This window comes from Gekko japonicus, unplaced genomic scaffold (assembly GCF_001447785.1).
Source record: "Gekko japonicus isolate JY-2015 unplaced genomic scaffold, Gekko_japonicus_V1.1 scaffold815, whole genome shotgun sequence".
Taxonomy (NCBI): Eukaryota; Metazoa; Chordata; class Lepidosauria; order Squamata; family Gekkonidae; genus Gekko; species Gekko japonicus.
The window spans coordinates 561062-584964 of NW_015161974.1; the positions used below are offsets into that span (position 1 = coordinate 561062).

Consider the following 23903-nt stretch of genomic DNA (forward strand, 5'->3'; position numbering starts at 1 on the left):
TCTTCTTCTTCTTCTTCTTCTTCTTCTTCTTCTTCTTCTTCTTCTTCTTCTTCTCCTCTCTCCCTCTTAGACAAATAAATATCATTAGCAAACAAATATCATTGGACAAAAAATATTATCAATATCGGTTTTGACCCCTTTGGTTTTTATTTTTGGCAGTCACATTTAATGTTATTAAAGAGCAAATTTGCATATATTTGTTAATAAAAATGTGAGTGTGATATTTGTTCATGTCTTGCGGCTCTCAAACATGTGACATTTATTCTATGTGGCTCCTACGTTGAGCAAGTTTGGCCACCCTTGGTATAAAGGCATTGCACAAGCACTGGAAGAAGAGTGAAGTCATGAATGTATGAGTTGCCACTCTCAAGGAGATGTGCTGTCAACACAGCTGAGCCACAGTAGAAGCTATGCTGTGGATAAAACCTTGTAAAGAGCAGATTCGGATTGAAGGACATCGGGTAGGTGGGCAGGGCCATCTTGAACCAGTTCAATAGGGTTGCCAGCTCTGACTTGGAAATACCTGGGGATTTGGGGGGTGGAGTCTGAGGAGGACATGGTTTGGGGAGGGTCCTCTGCAGGGTGTAATGCCATAGAATCCACCCTTCATAGCAGCTACTTTCTCCAGGGGAACCTATCCTGATCGTCTGGGGATCAGCTGTAATAGCAGGAAATCTCCAGGTGCCACCTGGACGTTGGCAACCTTGCAGTTCAACCATGTCCAAACTACATGGGGGAATCTGTGATCGCAGGTGTAATTTAACTGAGGGGGGCCCCGCATTCCACCCTGTGCCATTTTCCGGTAGAAATTGCTTCCCCTGGCTTTTAGTACGAGCTTTTAGTACGAGCAGTAAGGGTGGTTTCTACCCCCCCGCCCCAGCATGATAAAACTAATTAGGGAGTGGCTGGGGAAATTGTAGAAAGTGGGGAAGAGTTAGAGACTTCATCCCCAGACCTGGGCCCCAGTTCATGTACTTTTAGTTGAGTGTGAGAGTTAAAAAATATTTTACATGAATAATGGAAGGCAACTGAGGAGGCAGGGTTTAGCTGCCTCCCACTTCCATGCTCAGCTTCCTATTAAACATTAGGGTTGAGAGGCCCCTTTGAGATGCTGGAGGGGAGATGGGGGGGGGGGACTCTCTGGGAGCTGGAAGCATTGCTCCCGACATGCCGAAGTCACCGGAAGTGACATCGTGCACCGTGCCTATGTCACCTGGAAGGGACGTAGGCTTGTTGGGGGCAACAAGGAACAGTGTTTTGTTATCTTGCAACCAATGCAAGTTAATGTTTGTAAAACAGGAGAATTGATCCATACTGACCAATGTTTTTGTAAACTTTATTCTGTTTTGCTTATAGTAGGGGGGGCGCCCAGAGGCCCCGTTGGGGGGGGGGGGGGGGGGGGGGGGGGGGGGACTCTCTGGGAGCTGGAAGCATTGCTCCCGACATGCCGAAGTCACTGGAAGTGACATCGTGCACCGTGCCTATGTCACCTGGAAGGGACGTAGGCTTGTTGGGGGCAACAAGGAACAGTGTTTTGTTATCTTGCAACCAATGCAAGTTAATGTTTGTAAAACAGGAGAATTGATCCATACTGACCAATGTTTTTGTAAACTTTATTCTGTTTTGCTTATAGTAATTGCATACAAACCAATTTACACGGTTGTGCTATTTTGTCTTTAAGCCCAACTGGGGATTAGCTACCCTATTAAATATAGACTCCTACTTTGAATGGTGATGGGAAGGCAATGAATACATACACATCCCTGACAATCTATTAACTGCAAATTGTAGGCCTATGCAGCCTCTATTTGACTTGGGGCTGTTCAGGGAAGGGTGAGCTGGTTTAACCATTTGGCCTCTGCTTGGTTTCACTAATCAAAACCACCCCCACCCCCCCCAGTCTGTTATAAGTACTTTAAAGGAAGAGAAGATGTGTCTTTTAAAAACGCACTCCCCCCCCTTTAAAATGCTAACAAAGGAGAGGCCAGCTTTGATTAGTAAAACTGAGTGGAAGTTAAAAGGTTAAATTGGCTCTCCCTTTTCTCCATGGCTTCCGAGGCAAATCGAGGTTGCCCAAGCCTGCAATTTAAATTTTATGAACAGAACGAGTTGCATGATATTGGTCACAGTCTGCTTCTACCATTAGTGTTCTGGTCACCACACCTCAAAAAGGATATTATAGCATTGGAAAAAGTGCAGAAAAGGGTAACTAGAATGATAAAAGGGTTGGAACACTTTCCCTATGAAGTAAGGTTAAAACACTTGGGGCTCTTTAGCTTGGAGAAACAACGGCTGAGAGGTGACATGATCAAGGTTTATAAGCTTATGCATGGGATAGAGCAGGCCAAGAAAGAAGTACTTTTCTCACAGTACAAGAACTCGTGGGCACTCAATTAAATTGCTGAACAGTGGGGTTAGAATAGATAAAAGGAAGTCCTTCTTCACCCAAAGAGTGATTAACACATGGAACTCACTGCCACAGGAGGTGGTGGCGGCTACAAGCATGGACGACTTCAAAAGGGAATTAGATAAGCATATGGAGCAGAAGTCCATCAGTGGCTATTAGCCACAAAGTATAGATAGGAACTCTCAGTCTGGGGCAAGTGATGCTCTGTATTCTTGGTGCTGGGGGGGCACAGTGGGAGGGCTTCCAGTGTCCTGGCCCCACTGCTGGACCTCCTGATGGCACCTGGTATTTTTGGCCACTGTGTGACAGAGTGTTGGACTAGATGGGCCATTGGCCTGATCCAACATTGGCTTCTCTTATGTTCTTATGAATTGTGTGTATCAGAAGCATATAGTTTGACTAGGACAGTTCTAATTTTTGATTGAAGTTCTGTATAAAGTAGTCTGTGCATGAGCAGAAGTGTTATTTGAAAAATATTTTCACACAGAGAATTAAACTTTTACTAACAGTTTATATTGGAACTAGAAAGGCCAAGGTTGTAAATTTATCTGATACCACTGCTGTGCAGTGATTTTTCCATCATTCCTTGTGGATGTTTTTTTTAAAAAACCTTTTAAATTTATAATCTAATCCCAAAGTTTTACCAGATGACATGATGTTTATCTTGAGATAAGAATTTAACTAATATTTGGATTAACAACTGTAACCCAGATTGGGTGAGAGAAGACAGCTCCGTTGGTTGAAGTAGGGTTGATAAAGAAATAACCCCCTCTGGACTCTTTCTGGATATTTTCACATTGATTGAACATGGTGGGAGCACGATAATCAAGTGATTTACTGCAGAATTCTTGTGGTAGAGAGTCAAATATAACTAAAGCCCTGTCCAGCTGTTATGATTTTTGTGTTTAAAGTGCATGTAAAGAGAAATTGTGCTACCCTTGAGCCTCCCAAAGTGCATGGCTGCTTTTTCTTGTAAACAGGGTAACAAATGTATTTTCAGTCTCAGTATGCCTAAACCCATAAAAAAATATCTGAATTTCCAATTGAGTGTATCAAAGCTGGAAAATATGCACGTTGCCCTGTATACACAAAATGAGGACTGCACATATTGAGAGGACTGCAGGTGGTGCCAAAAGAGCAACGACTGAAAATGGCTTAGGTCAAGGGTTTCCAACCTTTTTAAGACTGAAGGCACTTTTGGAATCCTGACATAGGCCAATGGGCTCAATCACAAAATGGCTGCCACAGGAGGTGGAGCTAATCATAAAATGGCTGCCACAGGCGGTGGCTCTAATCACAAAAGGGCTGCTGCAGGAGGCAGACCCAACCACAAAATGTCAGGGACCGGGGTTATCTATAACTCTAATAGTACCTCTTCAGCATTTCAGGCAGAAGCTCTGATTCACAGGATACCTTTTCATCTGCACAGCTGATGAGATCTCCAATGGCCTGTCTGGTTCCACCCACTTCCTAAAAACACTTGGCGGGCCCCGGGAAAGGTGCTGGTGGGCACCATGATGGGGACCCTGACTAAGGTGTTGATGATATACCCTGAGACAAGAGGCCAAATGCGAGACAGAACTAGGACTTTTACTGGGGGAGCCAGCCAGAGCCCCAATATGGGAGATATTGACCATGCAAAGTCTGAAGGATGACAGGGTAATTTTGGAACAAACTGAAAAAATAAAGCTGATGCCCAACAAAACAAGGGATTGATTTATTCCAAAAATCTATGTCCCGCCTTTCTGTCACTAAAATATCACACAAGGCAAGTCAGAACTAAAAAAAAAAAGCATAAAACTATTACATTAAGAACTTAAAACCTAAACCTACAACCCAGGCTCCCTCTAAGCTGTGGAGTCTTGTGAGCAAAAATTCCACTTGTTGAGCTACTGGCATTAAAGTTGTGAGCGAGCGATTTGGCTACTGCCTAAATTAATTTGCTCTGGAGCCATCCTTCCTGAGCTAAGATGAAAATGTGTGAGCTGGAGGCTAAAAAACTGAGAGGTAGCTCACACTAACTCAGCTTAGAGGGAACACTGCCTACAACCAGCAGCAAAATAAACACAAGAGTTACACAGCCAACAGCGGCAGGAGGCTAATACCGAAGTAAAGCCAGCAATCTGTAGAAAGATCAGCAATCTACAGTAAAGCTCCTGAGTGAGTCTGACAGAGTGTTATAGAGCTCATTGGAAGACCTCTGAGGTGCTGCGGCAGCAGCAAAGAAACATTGGTTTTCTGCTGCTATTCAGCTAGTTTAAGGCTCCGGTCACACGGGCAGGAAAATGCAGGGGGGGGGAGCGTAGCTGTTAGCCCTGGGGCAAAATAACGCACGGTTGCGCGAGCAGACATCTCCTGGAGGTCCCGTAAAGGTCCCGTGTATAGGGGGAGGTGCCGATCACACAACCATGTGGCAAAGAAGCGGCTGAAACAGACTACATGTCCCAGAAGGGCACTCGGTGGGAGGAGAAGGGAGAAAGGGACGTGGCCAAGGGGTGGGGAAGAGGGAGCTTGAGTCCTGACAATGAAACCGAAAGGCAGGTCCCCCGGAGGGGGGGGTCGTTGCTCTGGCCGACTCTGAACTGCCTTCTGTGCGGCTCCTGGGGACGGTTGGACAAGCAGTCGCCTCTTCACCGTCCTCCAGGGCAAACGGGTTTTCCCCCTGTACATTGAAGTATGCGCATGCTCCGTTGGGTGCTTGTGCGCATCCATGGAGACTTGGGGGGGGGAAGCTTTTTGCGAGGGGACATGGGCGGGCGCCGGATGCCACCGGAATCGCGATCAGACACCCACCCTTGCACCGTGGTTTTGGAAACTAGTACCTCCGAGGTACTAGTTTTTTTGCTGCGTGTATTCGGCAGGAAGCCTCGGGTGACCCACGGGAGCGCTACGCTTCCCAGATGTGCCGGTGAGATCGTGCCTGGAAAATCCGCGTGGCTAATGTTCCGTGTGACCACAGCCTAAGACCAGCCTGGCTGTTTAAGGTTTTTCAGCACTTGCTGACTCCGAACAGATAAAAGGAAGTACTTCTTCACCCAAAGAGTAATTAACACCTGGAATTCCCTGCTGCAGGAAGTGGTGGCAGCTATAAGCATAGACAGCTTCAAGAGGGGACTGGATAAACGTATGGAGCAGAGGTTCATCAGTGGCTATTATTATTATGCTCTGTATTATTGATGCTTGGGGGACAACATGGGAGGGCTTCTGGAGTTCTGGCCCCACTGGTGGACCTCCTGACAGGCCCGTAGCCAGGATTTTGTGGCTTGTGGGGCAAAACATTTTTCCGGTGGGGCTGCCATTATTTGCCATAATGAAAGGGGTGGTACGCGCCCCCAATTTGCCCCCATGCCAAACCACTGGTGGCCACCCCTTTTCCTCACCTGCAAGATTTAAAGGGTCAGTCAGCTGGAGGGAGAGGGGCACACACCATCCCCCACTTCTTCTCAAAAGCATTTAAAGGATCCCTTTAAATGTTTTTGAAAAGGAGCAGGGGGCCCGTGCAAACCCCCCATTCTTCTCAAAATTTTTTGAGGGGCTGGCCCTTTAAGGAAGGGGGCAGAGCCCCCAATAGCCCCACTGTAGCTATGGGCCTGCCTCCTGATGACACCTGGCTTTTGGCCACTGTGTGACACAGTGTTAGACTGGATGGGCCTTTGGCTTGATCCAACATGGCTTCTCTTATGCTCTCTTATGCTCTATAAGTAGATATCGCAGGATGTGCTTTGGATTGGATGAAATCATTCCTTATGGACTGGACTCAGAGGGCTGCAACAGAAGACCAGTTGTCCTCTGGGATTCCGCAAGACTCAGTCCTCTCCCCCATGCTATTCAATCGCTACGCAAAGCCCTTAGGAGAAATCATTTGTGGCTTTGGAACTGGCTGCCATCAATACGCTGACGACACCCAGCTCAATATATCTTTATCCAAATCACTCAGGGGTGCTGTGATTCAATGGCTAAGAGTGAATGAGCTGAGACAGAATCCTGACAAGACAGCGGTATCGTTGGTTAGGAAGGTAGAGATCTTGAAGAACATTGTGTGCTTCCCTCATCTGATGGAGTCCAGATGACGCTTGCTGACTCAGTTAAGAGCCCAGAGGTTATACTAGCCCCAGCATTATTGCTGGCGAAGAAAATTAATGCAGTTGCAATAAACACTTTCTTCCAGCTTTCAGGTCCCCTACCTTGACTCAGCTGATCTAGCTACCTAGATCCATGCCCTAACAACAGTGAGACTGGAATCAAATTGGCACCCATAACTGAGAAGTGCGATAGGGAATATAGCCTCTGTTCTGTACAGAGTCTAAGATGTTGGTACATGCCCTCAACAGACCAACTCACTGGATATCTCCTGATGGGTCCAGGATATATTGCATATCTACCAGTCCAACTAAGATGAACACCGGACATCTTTCTGCATTTTCCAATTGAAAATGGAATGTATGAAGTTATGGCAACCTCAGTACCATGGACAGCATCCCAGTTTGATCCCTGCTTGTTCATAATCTCTGCCCAGCCTTGATGGATACCCATTTGATGTGATAATGACTGACATGATAGTGCTGGAGAAAAGAATCTGCTCATCGACATCACCAATGAGGGGTGGGATGCTTGGCAAACCATCAGGAGCACCGTGATGGGTGACATAAATGCTCAAATCAGCTCCACACACAGAAATACAACACGGATGGCAGCGGTCAAGTGTGATCATGTATACGTGCCTAAGAGAGACACGAATGCATTTTCCAAATCCAAGCTATCTAGAGCTTAATGAGCTGGGGAAAGGGCATTTTTTCCAAGTCCTTGTTCTGTCTATTGAACACTTAGCTTAGTGGTTAATCCAGTCCTGCCTGTAACATTTCTAGTTGAGAACTATATGGTATTTCTCGGTAGGCAGGTTATGAACGATCTGGCTGTATCTCAATCCCTGTTCTGCAAGAGACAGTTGAAATTAGAAAGGCAAACGCACTGACAGGGCAGTCTTAGTAATTCTGGAGCCTGGGCAAAATCAAGGATAGCCCTCCCCACCCCACCACTCCTTTTATTTCCATCCAGTCCACACTGAACAAAAAGTGTCCAGTTTCCACATTGCACGTCCCTTCGAAAATGTACCTCATTTTGCAATTTTGACTTCATTTGCCACCACCACCTTCTATCATCTCCATTGTTGGTTGTCCCCTGGCCGTTGCCATTGCCTATACTGCCCCATAAGGAAGACTGCCTCTGCAAACCTACATAAGCAGTTCCATACTGTACAGTACCTGCCAGAGCTTGCAAGTGAGTGCAGGAAATATATCCCACAATTCTTTGGTCCTGAGGTGTACTTCCCACTTGCACCTGGGGAGAGAGGAGGGAAAGAAACAGAATTGTTAATCACCATCTGAATGGTTTCTAAGATCAAAGGCCCACAATCCAATTTAAAACATTAGATCTATTATGCAGCAACAATCTCATTTCTCAAAGGACAAGCCATGCAGAAGAGAAGAGACTGTGTTGCTTTTAGGGCTCTGGGACTCAGACAGAACTTCTATTGGTAAAAATAAAAATTAAAACATAGAGGGTGCAGCCCATCAGGAAGTAATTCTGCACATTGAAGCTAATAGGCACTGAGCATTAATAATGTTGTCACTGCTACCACATTCACCCTGTCTCCCCTATGGGAAGGGGCCATGGCTCAGTGGCAGAGCCTCTGCGTTGCATGATGAAGGTTGCAGGTTTGACCTCTGGCATTTCCAGTTAAAAAGATCAGTTAGTGGGTGATGTGCAAGACCTCTGTTTGAGAACCTGGAGAGCCGCTGCCAGTCTGAATTAACAATACTGATGCTGACGGACCCAAGGTCTGACTCAATTAAGGAAGCTTCATGTGTTCATGTGAAACTGAGAGGTTGATAGCATTACTATTTCTTGACTGTATTTACATGTCAGATTTCTTGCATCATGAAGGGTGCCTACATGGGAGGGGATCTGAGGAGGTCCCCCTTCTGGGCAAGGACCAGACCCACACTTGCTTACTGAAGCATCAGGTGCTTTCGAACCAGACCCATTCAGATCAAGATTATCCCCCAACATCATTCCCATTCTAAAGACAGAAAACTGGATGAGCGCAGGAATGAGATCCAAGGTGATTCAGTTGAGCCATGCATTTTCTCCCCTGTAACAAATAAGCCTCTAGTTTTAATATGAAATAATTATTAATATTTTTCACACGTTGATTTGCTGCAGTTACCCTGGTTCCACCTGAAACCAAGTTCAACTCAAAGATGATCCTGAATGTATCCATCACTTGGATGGTCACCAGGGAACAGGATGTCCATGTACAAGAAGCTACCCAGTATCAGAGTAACCAGTCCCTCTCCCCCCTGCTTAGTTAAGGCTGAAGGAGAAAGATTGTGTGAATTGGGTGGCTGCAGTTATGTATGTTTCCTGATGGAGCAAAAAATCAGCTCTCTGGGGCCATTTCATGTCTGTGCAGGCAAGCCCCCTCCCCCTCGCCTTGTGCTTTGTGGGTCTATTCTGAAGCAGGCCTGTATGAACCCAAGAAGCATGGAACTCCCAGTACATGTAGGACACAAAATCCTCATGGCCTTTGTAATGTGTACATTAGTCCAGAAGTTATTTTAACCACTTCACCTCCTGAAATCTGCAGCTATCCTGCTGGGACAGATTTGAAGTCCATCTAGACCAGAATACTGTTCCCAACAATGACCAGTAAGATGCTTCCAGGAAGCTAAACATCGAAAGAAGGCATCCCCAAAGGGCAGAAATATGTATGCATGTACTGCCAAGTCACAACTGACTTACGGCAACCCCAGCAACAGGCTTGCAAGACAAATGAGAAGCAGAGGTGGTTTGCCATTGCCTTCCTCTGCAGAGTCTGCCTTGGTGGTCTCCCATCCAAGTACTGACCCTGCTTAGCTTCTGAGATCTGATGAGATCCAGCTACACCAGGCTGCCTTTCACCCCCAAGGGCAGAAACAGGGGAATTAAAAACCAACAACCAGGAACAAAGACAGAAACTCACGATAGAAACAGTTGGAACACAGGAGGTATCACCATGGATTCCTCCTCCAAGGAGCTTAGGGATATATGTGGTTCTCTTCTGTTTTATTATCACAACAGCCCTGTGAGGCAGGTTAGGCTGAATGATAGTGACAGGCCAGTGACACCCAGTGATCTGCATGAGGAGGAGGGGCAATGGCTCAGTGGTAGAGCATCTGCTTGGCATGCAGACGGTCAGTCCCCAGCATCTCAAGTTGAAAGGTAGTAGGTGATGTGAAAGACCTCCACCAGAGACCCCAGAGAGCCACTGCCAGTCTGAGGCCACGGTCACACGGACCTCTTACCACGCTAGTTTTCCCACAATTCTTCTATCCGCGACATTTTATATCGCTTGTAGGTGGTCAGACGGTCCCTCTGTCTTCTGCTTCACTCGTGTGAAGTACTGATCACACAGCGCGCCGTCCCCGTGGTGGCGCGTTTAAAAACAAACAAACAACCTGCGCATGCGCTTGTCTTCCCATGCGCTTGGGCGTACATACAAACTAAAAAAGACCAAAATAAAAGCTAGTGCCTGTTTGCACATGCGCATAACTTAAACCGGAAACACACACACACACAAAAAGGGGGTGGGAGGGTAGCGCGGTCACGGCGGATTGCTGTCCAGATACCAAAACCGCGGATACAAAGCGCGAGATATCGGAAAAACACCTGTTCCAACAAGTATCAGAAAACGCGGATAAAAAGAGCGAAAACCACGGGACTCAGCCCGCTTCGGTGCGGGAGGCGGGTTTGCCAATATGAACAGGAAACTTTAATGCGCGAGGGCTCAGCAGCGAAGCCCGCACTAAATGTCCGTGTGACCTGACCCTGAGTAGATAATACTGATTTTGATGGATCAATAGCCTAGTAAAGTATAAGGCCGCAGGCGCCTCATATGTTCATGAAAGAGCAAGGATTTGAACTAGCATTGCCCAGTCCTAGTCTAGCCTTCAAACCATCTTGATATCTAAGGAGAGGCTGTCTGTTTGCAAGGAATACCATTTTAGGGACATGGAGCGCCTTTGGGAGCTGCAGAACAAAGCAGCTTTCCCATTAAACACCATCTGTCTCTGATGGTACATTTCTGAGATAATCTGACACGCACCTTCCTCAAGACTTTGTATATTGATTGCCAAATTCATCACTTGATAGCTTCTTCTCCCTCCCTGCATTTAGTTTGGAACTGAAAACTGGGTTTTGCAGGACTGTGGTTTGAATAATTTGCATTGGCTGATGCTCTGATCACTTTTATTATTTCTCAATTGCACAGCAGGCTCGCTCCGTCTCCTGTTCACTGATTCATCTTGCCGATGGCTTTCCAGCAGGGCTACTGCTCCTTCTTCATGGTATGAAGGTGTTCTAGTGCGGTGTTGCATTCACCCAGATAGACAGAGAGCCCCGGGAAAGGGCCCACTGAATGCATTTTAATGCCACTGTTCTTACTGGAGCCAGGTGTCCTCTGCATGGAAAGGCAAGATGGATTTCAAATCCCAGCGCCTCGCCCACTTGAAGTCCCACATCCAAATAGATCTTGGGGGAGTATCTTCACTGACAGTTCAGTCATATGTTAGATTACTGGAGCATTATCCAGATTGTAGATCTGCAAACCAAAAAATGTGTTTTGCATAGAGATTTAATACCGAGAGAAAGGTTTCTTACTTATTTACATGGCTACATGGAATTTTTGCAATGGAATCAATAGTGGCTCCACAGGGTGATTTGAGGATTTAAAGAGAATGGTAAAAAGAGAGCTGTGTTTCTCGAAAGTTTATGCTACAATAAAAAAATTTAGTCTTAAAGGTGCTACTGAGCTTTTTACTATTTTGCAGCAAAAGACTAACACGCCTATCTCCTCTGGATCTCTAACCAAAGAAAATGGTGTGTGTGTGTGTGGGGGAGCTGAAGCTACTGTTCCCCACCTGCTGCAGTTGTGAGCAGAAAAGGGTTTCCATACATCTGGGAGGCACAATACTCCCAACACATGTCATCCACCAACCAATAACAAGGACTTCGTAATGTGTGGAGCAGCACCAGATCAATAAGGAATGGGAGGGAGGGTTATGCTGAATATTTCATAGCAAAGGAGAGTTTGAAAAGCGAGTTTTGAAAGGTAAAAGAGGTGGCATGCAGGTGTTTGAAAAGGAAGACATTCGGGGCCCCAAGAGAAGAAGGGTTAGAATCATTCAAGGGAGGAAGAGACCTTCAGATAACTGGCCCACTGACTGGGTATAATGCAGGGTGTTGGAATGAGTTCGAGGTCCCCGCCCTGACCTGAAGCTCACAGGATGACCTTGGTCCAGTCACACTCTTCCACCTCTGTCCACCTCACAGGACTGTTGTGAGCACAAAATGGGGACATGTGCTACCCAGAGATCCTTGGAGGAAGGGGAGATTAAAATGCCTGAGGGAATAGATCAGATGGTGGAACTGGAATTGCAAACGTCGGGAGCCGAGATGCCCTGGGATAGGAGAGCAGAGAGCAGGGCCGTGGAGGGCTTGGCCAGTGAGTGCAAGGAGATAGTGCTAGATCTGGAGGTGGCCAAGAAGCTCAGGCAGGGATCTAAGAAAACACATCACATGGCCAGAACAATGAAAGTAATGGGCAGTTGCTGGACACCACGGAGGGGGTCAGGATGCAATAAAAGAAGATAGGACTTCTGTTGAGTTTTGCAGAGAGGTTTTGGCTTGATGATCTCAAATGCTGAACACTGCCCCTGAATTGCAGCTCTGCCATATTCATGCCCAAATCAAAGCTTGCCAATCTACCCAAACCCAGGCACAACAAGGTCAGACATGAGCTCTGCTACCCATTCCTGCAGCACTCATTCCAAGACACACATGCACTGGTCTTGTCTCATGGACGCATTGATTTAGGAATATAAGCAGCAGGCTCCTGGCCAGTCCTGCAGACTTTTCAAACTGTGTCCGGAGTTTGCGGTTCACTGGTCTTGCTGGGGCACAGCAGTAAATGGCTTCTCAGACACAGAAGTGACTTGCAAGTGACAGCCAATATCTTTGTGAATGTTTGGCCTTCTAACTTGGGAGCGATAGCTTAGGATTCAGGGAAGTGACAGAGGGATGACCCAGGACACTGCTAGAACTTTAGTGCTGCTTTGTAGATCCAGGAGAATGCTAGACCCTTATACTATAAACCCTGCATTCAGCCAAAAAGTACCCAAGCTCACAAGATCAAGGCAAAAGACTGTGTAAAGGAAAGAAACACTGTTCTAGTGCTTTGGGGGCCAACTTCCCCCAAAGTCTTTTCAATTCCTTCTAGCAAATTAGAGGAAGTTGACAGTAATCTGGTTCTTTCTGTGTTCTTTCTGCTGCTGCTGTGAACGTACAGGCATTTGCGGCAGCAATGGAGTATCCATATGGTAGTTCTAAGTTTTCCCTAAATTTTCCTTTCCCCAGCGATCCTACGACCACCCTGCTAAGTTATAGCGGCGCGACAATTACTGATTTTAAGTCACAGCATATGTCAGTTATATTTGGTACCGGACATACCTCTGTATCTTAAGATCTGTAATTTACATATAGATGAAGAAGAGTTATTTTTACACCCCGCTTTTCACTACCTTGAGGGGCCTCAAAATGGCTTACAATCGCCTTCCCTTTCTCTCTCCTCAACAGGCACCTTGTGAAGTAGGTGGGGCTGAGAGAGTGTTGAGGGAACAGTGATTGGCCCAAGCAGGCCATGACCTTCATGTGGAGGAGCGGGGAATCAAACCCATTTTTTCCAGATTAGAGGCTGCCGCTCTTAACCACTACACCACGCTGGCTCTCGCTATAGGGTAGGTCAATTACTCCTGTTTTTAAATCCCACCATATATGGTTGCCTTCCTCCAGCTGGGACCTGGAGATCTTCTGAAATTACAACTGATCTCCAGAGTACAGAGATCAGTCCCCCTGGATAAAATGGCTGCTTTGGAGGGTGAACTGTGGGGCATTATACGTTGCTGAGGTCCCTCCCTTCTCAAATTCCACCCCCCAGCTCCATCCCCAAATTTCCAGGAATTTCCTAACTTGTAGTTGGCAATCCTACGCTGAGGGTAGGGAAACGGTGGCCAAGGGAAATGGTGCCAGTATGGTTGGAAGCTGCAAACACGTGCACCTTTCCATCCGCACAGTGAGCAAACACACTTTGGTTGTGATCTTTCCAGAAAGCCTATACCAAACCAGGTTTAGAAAAGACTGTGACCAAGGTAGAGGAAACATGTATGGTGGACACGTAGGGGAAACCATCATGAGGCCATCCCCAAGACCTCCAGCAACTAAATTAACTCCAGTAATTTATTGGCTCTGATAATTAAATTAGCTCCAGAAATTAAATTAGCTCCAGCAATTGCATTAGCTCTAAATGGCCCCCTATCCCCTCTCCCAGAAAAAATTCTGGTTACGGGTATGGACTTTGCACTCTGATTTTGCAGTAGATTCTCAAACCTTGAGGCAGCATATTTGTTAGCATTTCATACGAATGCTCAGGGCTTTTCTTGTAGAAAAAGCCCAGCAGGAACTCATTAGCATATTAGGCCACACCCAACAGCAGAAACACATTAGCATATTAGGCTCCATCCCCAAATCTGACACCTGACAGCACAGCTCATTAGCGTATTAGGCCACACCCCACGTTACCAGAAGTGTGGTCATCCAACCACACCCACCTTTTGCTTCTTATTCTGTTTACTTTGTTGTCAAAACCAGGGCTTTTTTTGTAGCAGGAACTTCTTTGCATGTTAGGCCACACACCCCTAATGTAGCCAATCCTAATGAGTGTCTGCTGTTAGGTGTGGCCTATTATGCTAATGAGTTCCTGCTGGGCGTGGCCAACTCAGGAGCCAGCCGGAACTCCGTTCCTGTGCGTTCCTGCCCAAAAATAGCCCTGCGAATGCTCCACAAAGGCTTTCGGGGCACACACGGCTCCAGGAAAACATGGCAAGATGTTTGACATTGCTTAAAACCAATTCCTTTTAGGCTGTCAAAGAGTGATGTGGACTTAATCAGCGAAAGGCACCTCTATGACCCTGGGGTTGCTGCTGAGGTCTATACCCCCTCTACCTCCTGCTGAGTTATATACATATAAGTCTAAAGAGGTCTTTCCTTTGCAGTGGCAGGAACATCTATATCTAAAAGGAGTATACCCATTTACGTGCAGGAGCCAAACAGGCAATCCGTCATTCCGGATCGTTGATAAACTCAGCTGCAAATAGGTTTTTATACCCCATGGAGAAAACGCATTCATTCCTTTTGACATTTATCTCATGCTTGCCGGAGGCTCCAGCCAGATTATGTCATTTTAAAGAAAAATTAGTCTTGGGCATGGCACAATTAAGACCCCAGATCATCCGGTAGATATTTTCTTTGCAGACACTCTGCAAAGTGCCCTTAACCTGACCTCGATTACTAGGAGCAAAATTCCTATCTGACCGGCTCAGGGGGTAATGAGGTGACACATGTCCACCTGGGCCTGCTTGGGTTAAAATGTTGTTTCCAGCTATTGATGTCTGAGTGGTCTGGGAGGGGGGGACAACATTGCCTAGTGGGTAGGGAGGGAAATAGTGCTGTTGGTCCTCCCACCCTAATGAAAGGAATACAGGTATATGTACATTATAATGGATGGATGATTTGCCCATGTTATTAATATGAGACACTTCTATATAGTCCCCCACAAAGGACAAATTGCTAGTTCTTAGAAATGTACTGAATTTAAAGACTGGGGAGACAATGAAGGGGGGAAGAAAGGTAGGAGTAAAGTTTGGTGAGGTGGTTAGGAGCATGGACTCTAATCTGGGTGAACCGGGTTTGATTCCCCACTCCTCCACATGCAGCTGCTGATGTGATCTTGGGTCAGTCATAGCTCTCTCAGGGCTGTTCTCTCACAAGCAGTTCTTGAAAGAACTCTCTCAGTCCCACCCTCCTCACAGGGTGTGTCTGTTGGGGGGAGAGGAAGGGAAAGGGATTGTAAGCCGCTCTGAGACTCCTTCAGGTTGTGAAGAGTGGGGTAGAAATCCAATTTCTTCTCTTCTCTTCTAAAGAGGGATGAATATGAGCTAATGTAGTCCCATGTGCAAGAGGGAGAACCAGTATGTGGTGTTGTGGTTAAAGTGGCTGACTAGGTTCTGGAAGACCCAGGTTCAAGTCCCCACTTTCCCATGGACATTTCCCAGGTGACCTTGGGCCAGTCACAGCCTCTCTCTCAGCCTAACTTACCTCACAGGGTTGCTGTGAAGATAAAATGGAGAAAGAGAAAGCCATGTATGCCACTCTGAGCTTTCTGAAGGAAGGAGAGAATAAAATTGTACTAAAGAGGTTCTTCCTACTTTTGAGAGGGGCACCATCACAAAACGGCTGCCACAGAGAGGTTCTTGCTCGCCTGCCTTGCTGTGCAGGAGAAGAATGCAGTCCATGCCTAGTCTGTATAACTGTAGCTCTGTGATGTCTTTCTGACTATCCTGTAACACTTTCCAGTTCCATCTGCAAAGGATGCTCCAGACATACCTGCAGATGAGTCACTGAAGGGCTGGGGAGAGTTGACTCCACTCCAGCAACCTGGCTTGCTCCTGAGCAAGTCACCCCCCATTAAGCTTTCAAACGGATCCATGGGCAAAGACTGTCAGAAGGCACAGCTTGCATTCTGAGTTAGGCGGCTCTTTCTCTGGGAGAGACAGAGGAGCTGGGCAGAGCATTTAAGCTTTAATCTTCTTCTCCACATCAGCCAAATCTGTGGTGTTGAATTGTTGCTAAATTTCACCTAAAGTGTGAAATTGGGTGGTGAACGTAATTGTTTCTATTCTTTTGTTGCTCCAGGATTCTGCTGCTCCTCAATTCCAGCTGACCAGCAGAATTTAAAAATCTGTTCCGGAATTTGAATAGGTGCAGATTGCTGTGCCTTTCTGCTCCTTCAGTTCATCTGCATCTCCTCAGCTGCATGGGTTGTGTCCATAGGTCCATTCTGCAAGTGATAGCAGTGCTTTCCTCCAGTGTAAGGAACCTTCCCTGGAGTCAAGAGGCCTCTTGCATCAGGGGAAAGGCTCCTTGTCCTCCTGGAGAAAAGTGGAACGGATACGTGAGATCGAGCTCAACTTGCTTCTCCTTCAGGTTACTCCCTGTCCCAAGGATTACCAGGACTCTCAGGAGAGTTTGGCGTCTGCCTGGTGTACTGTCCACCTAGCGCCCCAGCTGACAGCCTGCTGTGAAGGCTCCACTGGGAGTCTCTGTCCTCCCCTGACCAGGCAGCGAGTAGATTTATGCTTGCCTGCTGAGACTAATGGACTGCAATGGGTTCCAGAATGCTCTGCAGGATCTGATACCCTCTGGTGATTCATTACATGTGCCGACAGAGGACTGGAATTCCTGTCTCTCTGAAGCCAGCGATAAAATCACTCCCCAACCTCCTCTGTACTGACATAAATTAATCCCCTGGTATACTACAGAACTCAGGGGGATGAAGTGGGAACTCAGATGGCTAGAGCAAGTTTGGTGGTGTACTCGCAATGAAGCTGCAAGAACATCCACTGGAAGCCTCTGTCCTCCCCTGCCCAGGCAGCGAGTAAATTTATGCTTGCCTGCTGAGACTAATGGACTGCAATGGGTTCCAGAATGCTCTGCAGGATCTGATACCCTCTGGTGATTCATTACCTGCCGACAGAGGACTGGAATTCCTGTCTCTCTGAAGCCAGGGATAAAATCACTCCCCAACCTCCTCTGTACTGACATAAATAACCCCCTGGTATACTACAGAACTCAGGGGGATGAAGTGGGAACTCAGATGGCTAGAGCAAGTTTGGTGGTGTACTCGCAATGAAGCTGCAAGAACATCTTATAGGACATTTATGAAAGCTTATGAGGTGGCAGTGAAGGTTGTTAGAAAGGAATTTTATACAGCCTCCATTGCATCTGATAGCTCTCACCCAGCACAATTGTTTAAGGTAATTGGATCTCTAACTTCTCTGAATGAGAGAACCCAAAATGTTAGGAATTCAGCTATTAGCTGAGAGGTTTTTGTGAGCTTTTTTGTAGATAAAGTCTTGTTGCTCCATCATGATCTCCTGCCCAATACTGGCCCAATCTGCATCTAGCATTCGCTCCGCTGTTTTACCAAACCCACATTGGAACAGAAATCCCCCTCTGCATGGTATGCCACTTCCACTTTGATTGATTGTCAGATTTTATGGCAGTGTCCAGACTGCATGCTGCTTTCACTTCATTTGATCTCTCGGTTTTATGGTAGCCGTCTGCATAGATTTATGGCTGTTTCATGGCCATTCAGGGGTGACTCTGCAGTCAGTATGGCGTTGGCCTGGGGTATTTGAATGTGGTTTTGAGCCACATCTTTTTCTGTTCCGGTGTGGGCTTGGTAAACCAATGGAGCAAATGCTAGATGCAGAATGGGCCATTGATACAGTATGTGAACTGGAGGCCCCTTGGCTGTCTTTGGACTCGGTATTTGACAACTTCAGCCGACTTTCCCAGGCTGATGTTGACAGGATTCTGGGTGCTGTTAGGCCAACTACATGCCTCTTAGACTCATGTCCCTCATGGCTGCTGAAAACCAGTGGTGAGGGAATATGGGGACACCTGGTAGACATTATCAACCTGTCCCTGGGCTCAGGGGTCTACCTAGAGGTATTAAAAGAGACTGTGGTTGTGCAGCTCTTGCAGAAAGCAACCTTGGATCCTATGGATCCTTCTAATTACTGCCCAGTCTCGTAACTTTCATTTCTGGGTAAGGTAATTGAGAGAGCAGCAGCTTCAAAAATTCATGGATGGCACATCGGCACTGGATCTATTCCAGTCTGGCTTCTGGAAAATTCATGGATGGCACATCGGCTATTCCAGTCTGGCTTCTGACCTGGCATTGGGATGGAGACAGCACTGGTCACCAATGTTCCCTCTAAGCTGTGGAGTCTTGTGAGCAAAAATTCTATTTTGTGAGCTACTAGCATTAAAGTTGTGAGCGAATGGTTTGGCTACTGCCTAAATTAGTTTGTTATGGAGCCTTCCTTACTGAGCTAAGACAAAAATGTGTGAGTTGGAGGCTAAAAAGCTGTGAGCTAGCTCACACTGATTCAGCTTAGAGGGAACACTGCTGGTCACTCTCACAGACAATCTCCATAGACAGTTAGACCAAGGTGGGTCAGCGATGCTGTTATTGCTTGATCTTACAGCAGCATTCAACATGGCTGACCACAGTCTTTTGACCCACTGCCTCACCGATGTAGGAGTATGTGGGGTAGCTTTGAAGTGGCTTGCCTCTTTTCTCCAAGGTTGGGGACAGAGGGTGGTGCTGGGATAGAGGGTGTCAATCAGGCACAGGTTAGTATGTGGGGTTCCTCAGGGGGCAATCATCTCTTTGATGTTGTTTAACATCTACATGTGACCCTTTGCCCAGCTGATGTGGAGCTCTGGGCCGGGATACCACCAGTATGCTGATTACACCCAGCTGTACCTGTTGATGGGTGGCCTGCTGGATACTGCCCCAGCAAATCTAGCTGAAGGTTTGGAGGCTGTGGTGGGATGGCTGAAACAGAGCCGGCTGAGATGGAATTCTGCAAAGATGGAGGTTCTGTGGCTGGGCAGGGGGGACTCAGGCTTGGGGTGCTGATTACTGGCTCTTGACGGTTTGCTCTTGGTATTGGCACCAGCTGTCAACAGCCTGGGTGTCATTCTGGATGCCTCCTTATCAATTGAGGTCCAGATCACAAATGTTGCCAGACTGGTGTTTTTCCAGCTGTGCCAGGTCAGGATACTGCCCCCCTACCTGTCCTACCCTGACCATGCAATGGTCACCTCCAGACTAGACTACTGTAACTCAGTCTATGTAGGGCTGCCCTTGAGACTGACCCAGAAACTCCAACTGCTCCAGAACATGGTGGGGCAGGTCCTCACAGGGACTCCACAAATGGCACACATCCAACTTGTGCACAGGCTTCCGATGGAGTACTGATCAGGTTCAAGATTATGGTACTTACCGTCAAGGGACACACATACCTTCGGGACCACCTCTCCCGGTATACCCACCAAAGAGCATTCTACTCACTTGATGAGAACCTTCTGGTAGACCCCACCCTGAGAGACATCCGGCTGTTCATGATCAGAGCCAGGGCGTTTTCTGCCCTGACCCCAACCTGGTGGAACTCTCTGCTGAATAACATCCATGCCCTGCAGGACTTAATGCATTTCCACAGGGCATGTAAGGCAGAGATGTTCTGCCAGGCGTTTGGCTGAGGACAGTGATTCTTCTTCTTCTTCTTCTTCTTCTTCTTCTTCTTCTTCTTCTTCTTCTTCTTCTTCTTCTTCTTCTTCTTCTTCTTCTTCTCCTTCTTCTGCTTTTTCTTCTTCTTCCCATCTGGCTGGCACGCCTGCTTTTCTCCCTGCCTCCCCCCCCCCAATGAGGTGGTGGCACATTTCTTTTGGCAGTTTTATGGCCATCTACTGGTTACAAGCTAATGTTGTTTGAAACTGTAAATATAATTTATGAATTTTATTAATTGTGAAAATTTGTAAATGGTTCTCTTTGATGTACACCACCCTGAGCCCTATTTTATAGGGGAGGGTGGTTCAAACTTCTAATTAATTAATCAATAATTGTATGGGGCCAGTTGAAAAAGCATTGCAAGAAATGTAGTCAATATGAGCAGGGCTATTTTTGGGCAGGAACGCACAGGAACGGAGTTCTGGCTGGCTTCAGAGTTGGCCACGCCCACTACAGTCAAAACCTCTGCATGCGTGGCTATAGAGGGAAGACATAGAGAGCAACCCTCCCCAGCGACTCCAAGGCGGGTGGGCCAGGAAGGATTGGGGAGGCATTTAAATGCCTCCCCATGCCTCCCCAGGCCTGTCCAAGGACCAGCTTGCCCAGGCTCCATGCAGCTGCGGGGAGCCCAGACAAGCCAAGGGAAGTCATGGGGGTGTGACCTAATATGCTAATGAGTTTCTGCTGTTGAGTGTGGCCTATTATGCTAATGAGTTCCTGCTGGGCTTTTTCTACAAAAAAAGCCCTGAATATGAGGTTACCTTTGATTGCATCAAGAGTCTCTTTTTGTACGGAGCTTTCCTGTTGGGCACAAGTGGCTCCTGTATGTTGGAGAAAATCCACACGAAAAAGAATCTTGATACAACTGTAAGTAGAATCATATCAAGATTGCTTTTTTTTTGCAGTGTTTGGGGTTGCCACCCCTGAGTTTGGAAATTCCTGGAGATTTGGGGGTGGAGCCTAGGGATAGTGGGGTTTGGTGAGAAGAGGGGCCTCAGCAGAGTATAATGTCATAGAGTCCACCAGCCATTCCCCCCCCCCCAAGAGAACTGATCTCTGTAATCTGGAAACCAGTTGAAATTCCAGGAGATCTCCAGGCACCACCTGGAGGCTGGCATCCCAGCAGTGTTTTATCAATGTGCATTTGCATGTTGGTCAAGCAGAAGGGGAAAGGTGGAGCATGTACAAAATTCAGAAATCAAAAAAGGATTGATGGAGTATTCTGGTGGACCACCTGTTCTGCTTCAGAAAGAAGACCTGGGAAATTCAGAAGTCCAAATTCCCAGGAAAAGTTTGGAGGGGAGCTTCAGAAGTATCCTTACTATTCCAGCAGTAAGTCCACTGGCAAAGTTTTTGGTTTCTGCCATTAAGTTGCAGCTGACTTATATCGTGACCCCATAGGGTTTTCAAGACAAGAGATGTTCAAAGGTGGTTTTGCCATCGCCTGCCTTTGCATAGTGACCTTGGACTTCCTTGGTGGTCTCCCATCCAAGTACTAACCAGGGCCAACCCTGCTTAGCTTCTGAGATCTGATGAGATCAGGCTATCCTAGTCTATTAGTTTATACAAAGATTGCAAATTCTTCCCACTTGCCTACATCTTGAGACTACTTTTTGGCGGCAATATCTCAGATATTTCCCTCAGGAGCCTGTTTCTCTTACTTACCTGACTGCTCCGAAATATTATCTTCTCTTCCTTACATACACTTAGATTGTTTTTTTCCCCCTCAGCCCTTTGGCGAGGCATCAAGAGAAGCAATTGCTTGAAAATAACACTGGCCGATAGGCACAGTCTGATAATGCCGTTCCGCGGAGGCAATTTGGTGTTCAAGATTTCCCTGCGTAGCTGGGATTAGATAGTGCCAGCATTTCTCCATCCTCGTGTCCCACTGCCAAAAGGCAAGACCGTAGACAGAATGCAAGAACAGATTTGCTTGGGGCAAACACGCTCCAAAAGGTAGCAAAACATTAGGCTTTCTCTAAGGAGGTTTAGGGAACAGAATGTGTCACTTAATGTTACAGTGGCCACTTCAGGCTTCAGTATGTTGTGTGTGGGAGACTGTATGTATACTTGGGGAGTGGGGAGATAAAGATTTACAACAAGGTGGGTTTTGGCTATATTCAAGAATAAAACCACACAAGAAATAAAATCACAACCCTCCATACACAAAAATCACCAGGAGTGCGAGCACCCTTTACTGATGGTGCGGCTCCCTCGCTCTCCTCCATCTCATTTGGCTATGTAGGTCTCTACCAGCTTCAGAAAAGGGGTCAGGAGACTGAGGTGTTCAGCACTTCCATATTCCCTTTTTGCCCGTGGAACCTTCACCCTCAGAACCTAGATTAGAGATCAATCAGCCTGGGACGTTCTCTCCAGAGAAAATAGGGCGTTTCGAATTTACGCAGAGCTCAAAAGATGGGGCAAAGGGCAAATGAGGTGGGGCAAAGCCAGTGGGAGAAATTTAATTTCAAAAGAACCTCAGTGGAGCAAAGCCAAAGTCCATCTAATCCTGCATCCAGTTTTCCACTGTGGCCAATCAGATGAGCAGGGCACAAAGGCATTATAAATTGATCTTCATGGGGAGACTGCCTCTGAGTATGCAGGCTTCATTGATTGGCCAGTAGCCTATCCTCCATGCATTTGTCTTAAGCCCATTAATTTTTCGTGCTGGGCCCTGGGAAGGCTGAAGAAACACCAGGGTGGCTCACTCAGTTTTGAACCCTCCAGAGAGCCCAGTGCAGGGTGACCTAGGCTTGGGGGGCTTTCCTGAAACTCTGTGCCCCAACACTGGCCCAGTTCCTGATGCTGAGAGACTTGAGACTTCTCCTTGCCCAGTGCTCTGACCTGGATGGCCCAGGCTAATCCGATCTCATCAGATCTCAGAAGCTGAGCAGGGTCGGCTCTGTTTAGTACTTGCATGGGAGACCACCACAGAAGTCCAGGGTCACCAAACACCTCTGTTCCATCTCTTGCCTTGAAAACCCCATTAGGGGTTGCCATAAGTCAGCTGCAACTTGACAGCACTTTCCACCACACTTGCCCACTCTTAGGGTTGCCAGCTTCCAGGTGGCACCTGGAGGGTTCCCACTATTACAACTGATCTCCAGATGTTCAAGATCAGTTCACCTGGAGGGTGGATTCTATGGCATTCTTCCCTGCTGCAGTCCCTCCCCTCCCCAAACCCTGCCTTTCACCTCCAGAGTCTCCAGTTATTTCCCAGCCCTACCCACTCTCCACTCAGCACTGGGATGACTTTGGGGCTGTATTTCTTCAAATATGTGGCTATTCTGTCTGATGGAGCCACCAGTGCTGAATGATAGCCAGTTGTATGTCATATGGTGGTTAAATATTCAATGCTCTCCAGCAAAAGTCTCAACTTATACGGCAGCCATGGTAGTCCAATACAGATTCAGCCAAGGGAAACAGGAGCCTTTCCCAAGAGGAACCCAGCCAGCCCAGCACGTGCAACTGCCCTGAAGGCACGAGAAAAGCCGCATTCTCCTTGAAGCTTTGGAAACTTTGTTGTTGCCATTGTTGGTCTAGTGTTCTGACAGCCTGCTGCCTATTTGGCTTCTCTCTGGGGCCAGACAAGATTTGTAGAAATCTGTTTTTTATGAACTTAGTATTCTTGCCTTCAAAAGATTTTTTTTTTGTACTTTATAAAGCAGATATATTAGCGATGCAAACTTAACGTATCATTTAAACATGTTAACACATAATTAAATGTAAGTATAAAACATTAATGGGAACTAATTCCAGAGTCTTTTTTTTCTTCCCCCAACAGGACTGTCCAGTGGCCCAAGACTCTCTATGACATGACACGGCGATGCCCACTAGAACATAAGAACACAGGAAGAAACCTGCTTAGAATCGCTTAGTCTCCTGCTAGAGCTATAGCAGGAGGCCATCTACGCTGGTGCCCAGGTCCTTGCTGCCACTTGGTAGAGTGGCAGGGGAGGGGGAATGGAGGGGGAAATAGGCATTCCTACATTCCTGTGATATCACTTCTGGTGGGGACCCTCAAATGACATCAGTATGTCTTTGGTTTTACCATAGAGTTTTGGGGGACTCATAGAGCGTCATGCCAACGTGCTGATGTCACTTCTGGTTTTGTGTGGGAAGTGAAGGTGTGGCATTGCCGTATCACCTATTTTGCATTTCACCGCCCCCTACAACACCCGCTTGTTCCCAGCACTTAGCTGG

General features: G+C 47.0%; 1 protein-coding gene across 1 annotated transcript in view; it reads right to left on the minus strand.

Moving 5' to 3' along the window:
- SMPD3 (sphingomyelin phosphodiesterase 3) overlaps nucleotides 1–23903 on the minus strand; it is a 71804-nt gene that overhangs the window by 30983 nt on the left and 16918 nt on the right. The window contains exon 2 of the mRNA XM_015429711.1: nucleotides 7669–7744. Within this exon, the coding sequence (XP_015285197.1) occupies nucleotides 7669–7744 (76 nt within the window). The remainder of the gene's footprint in view (nucleotides 1–7668; nucleotides 7745–23903) is intronic.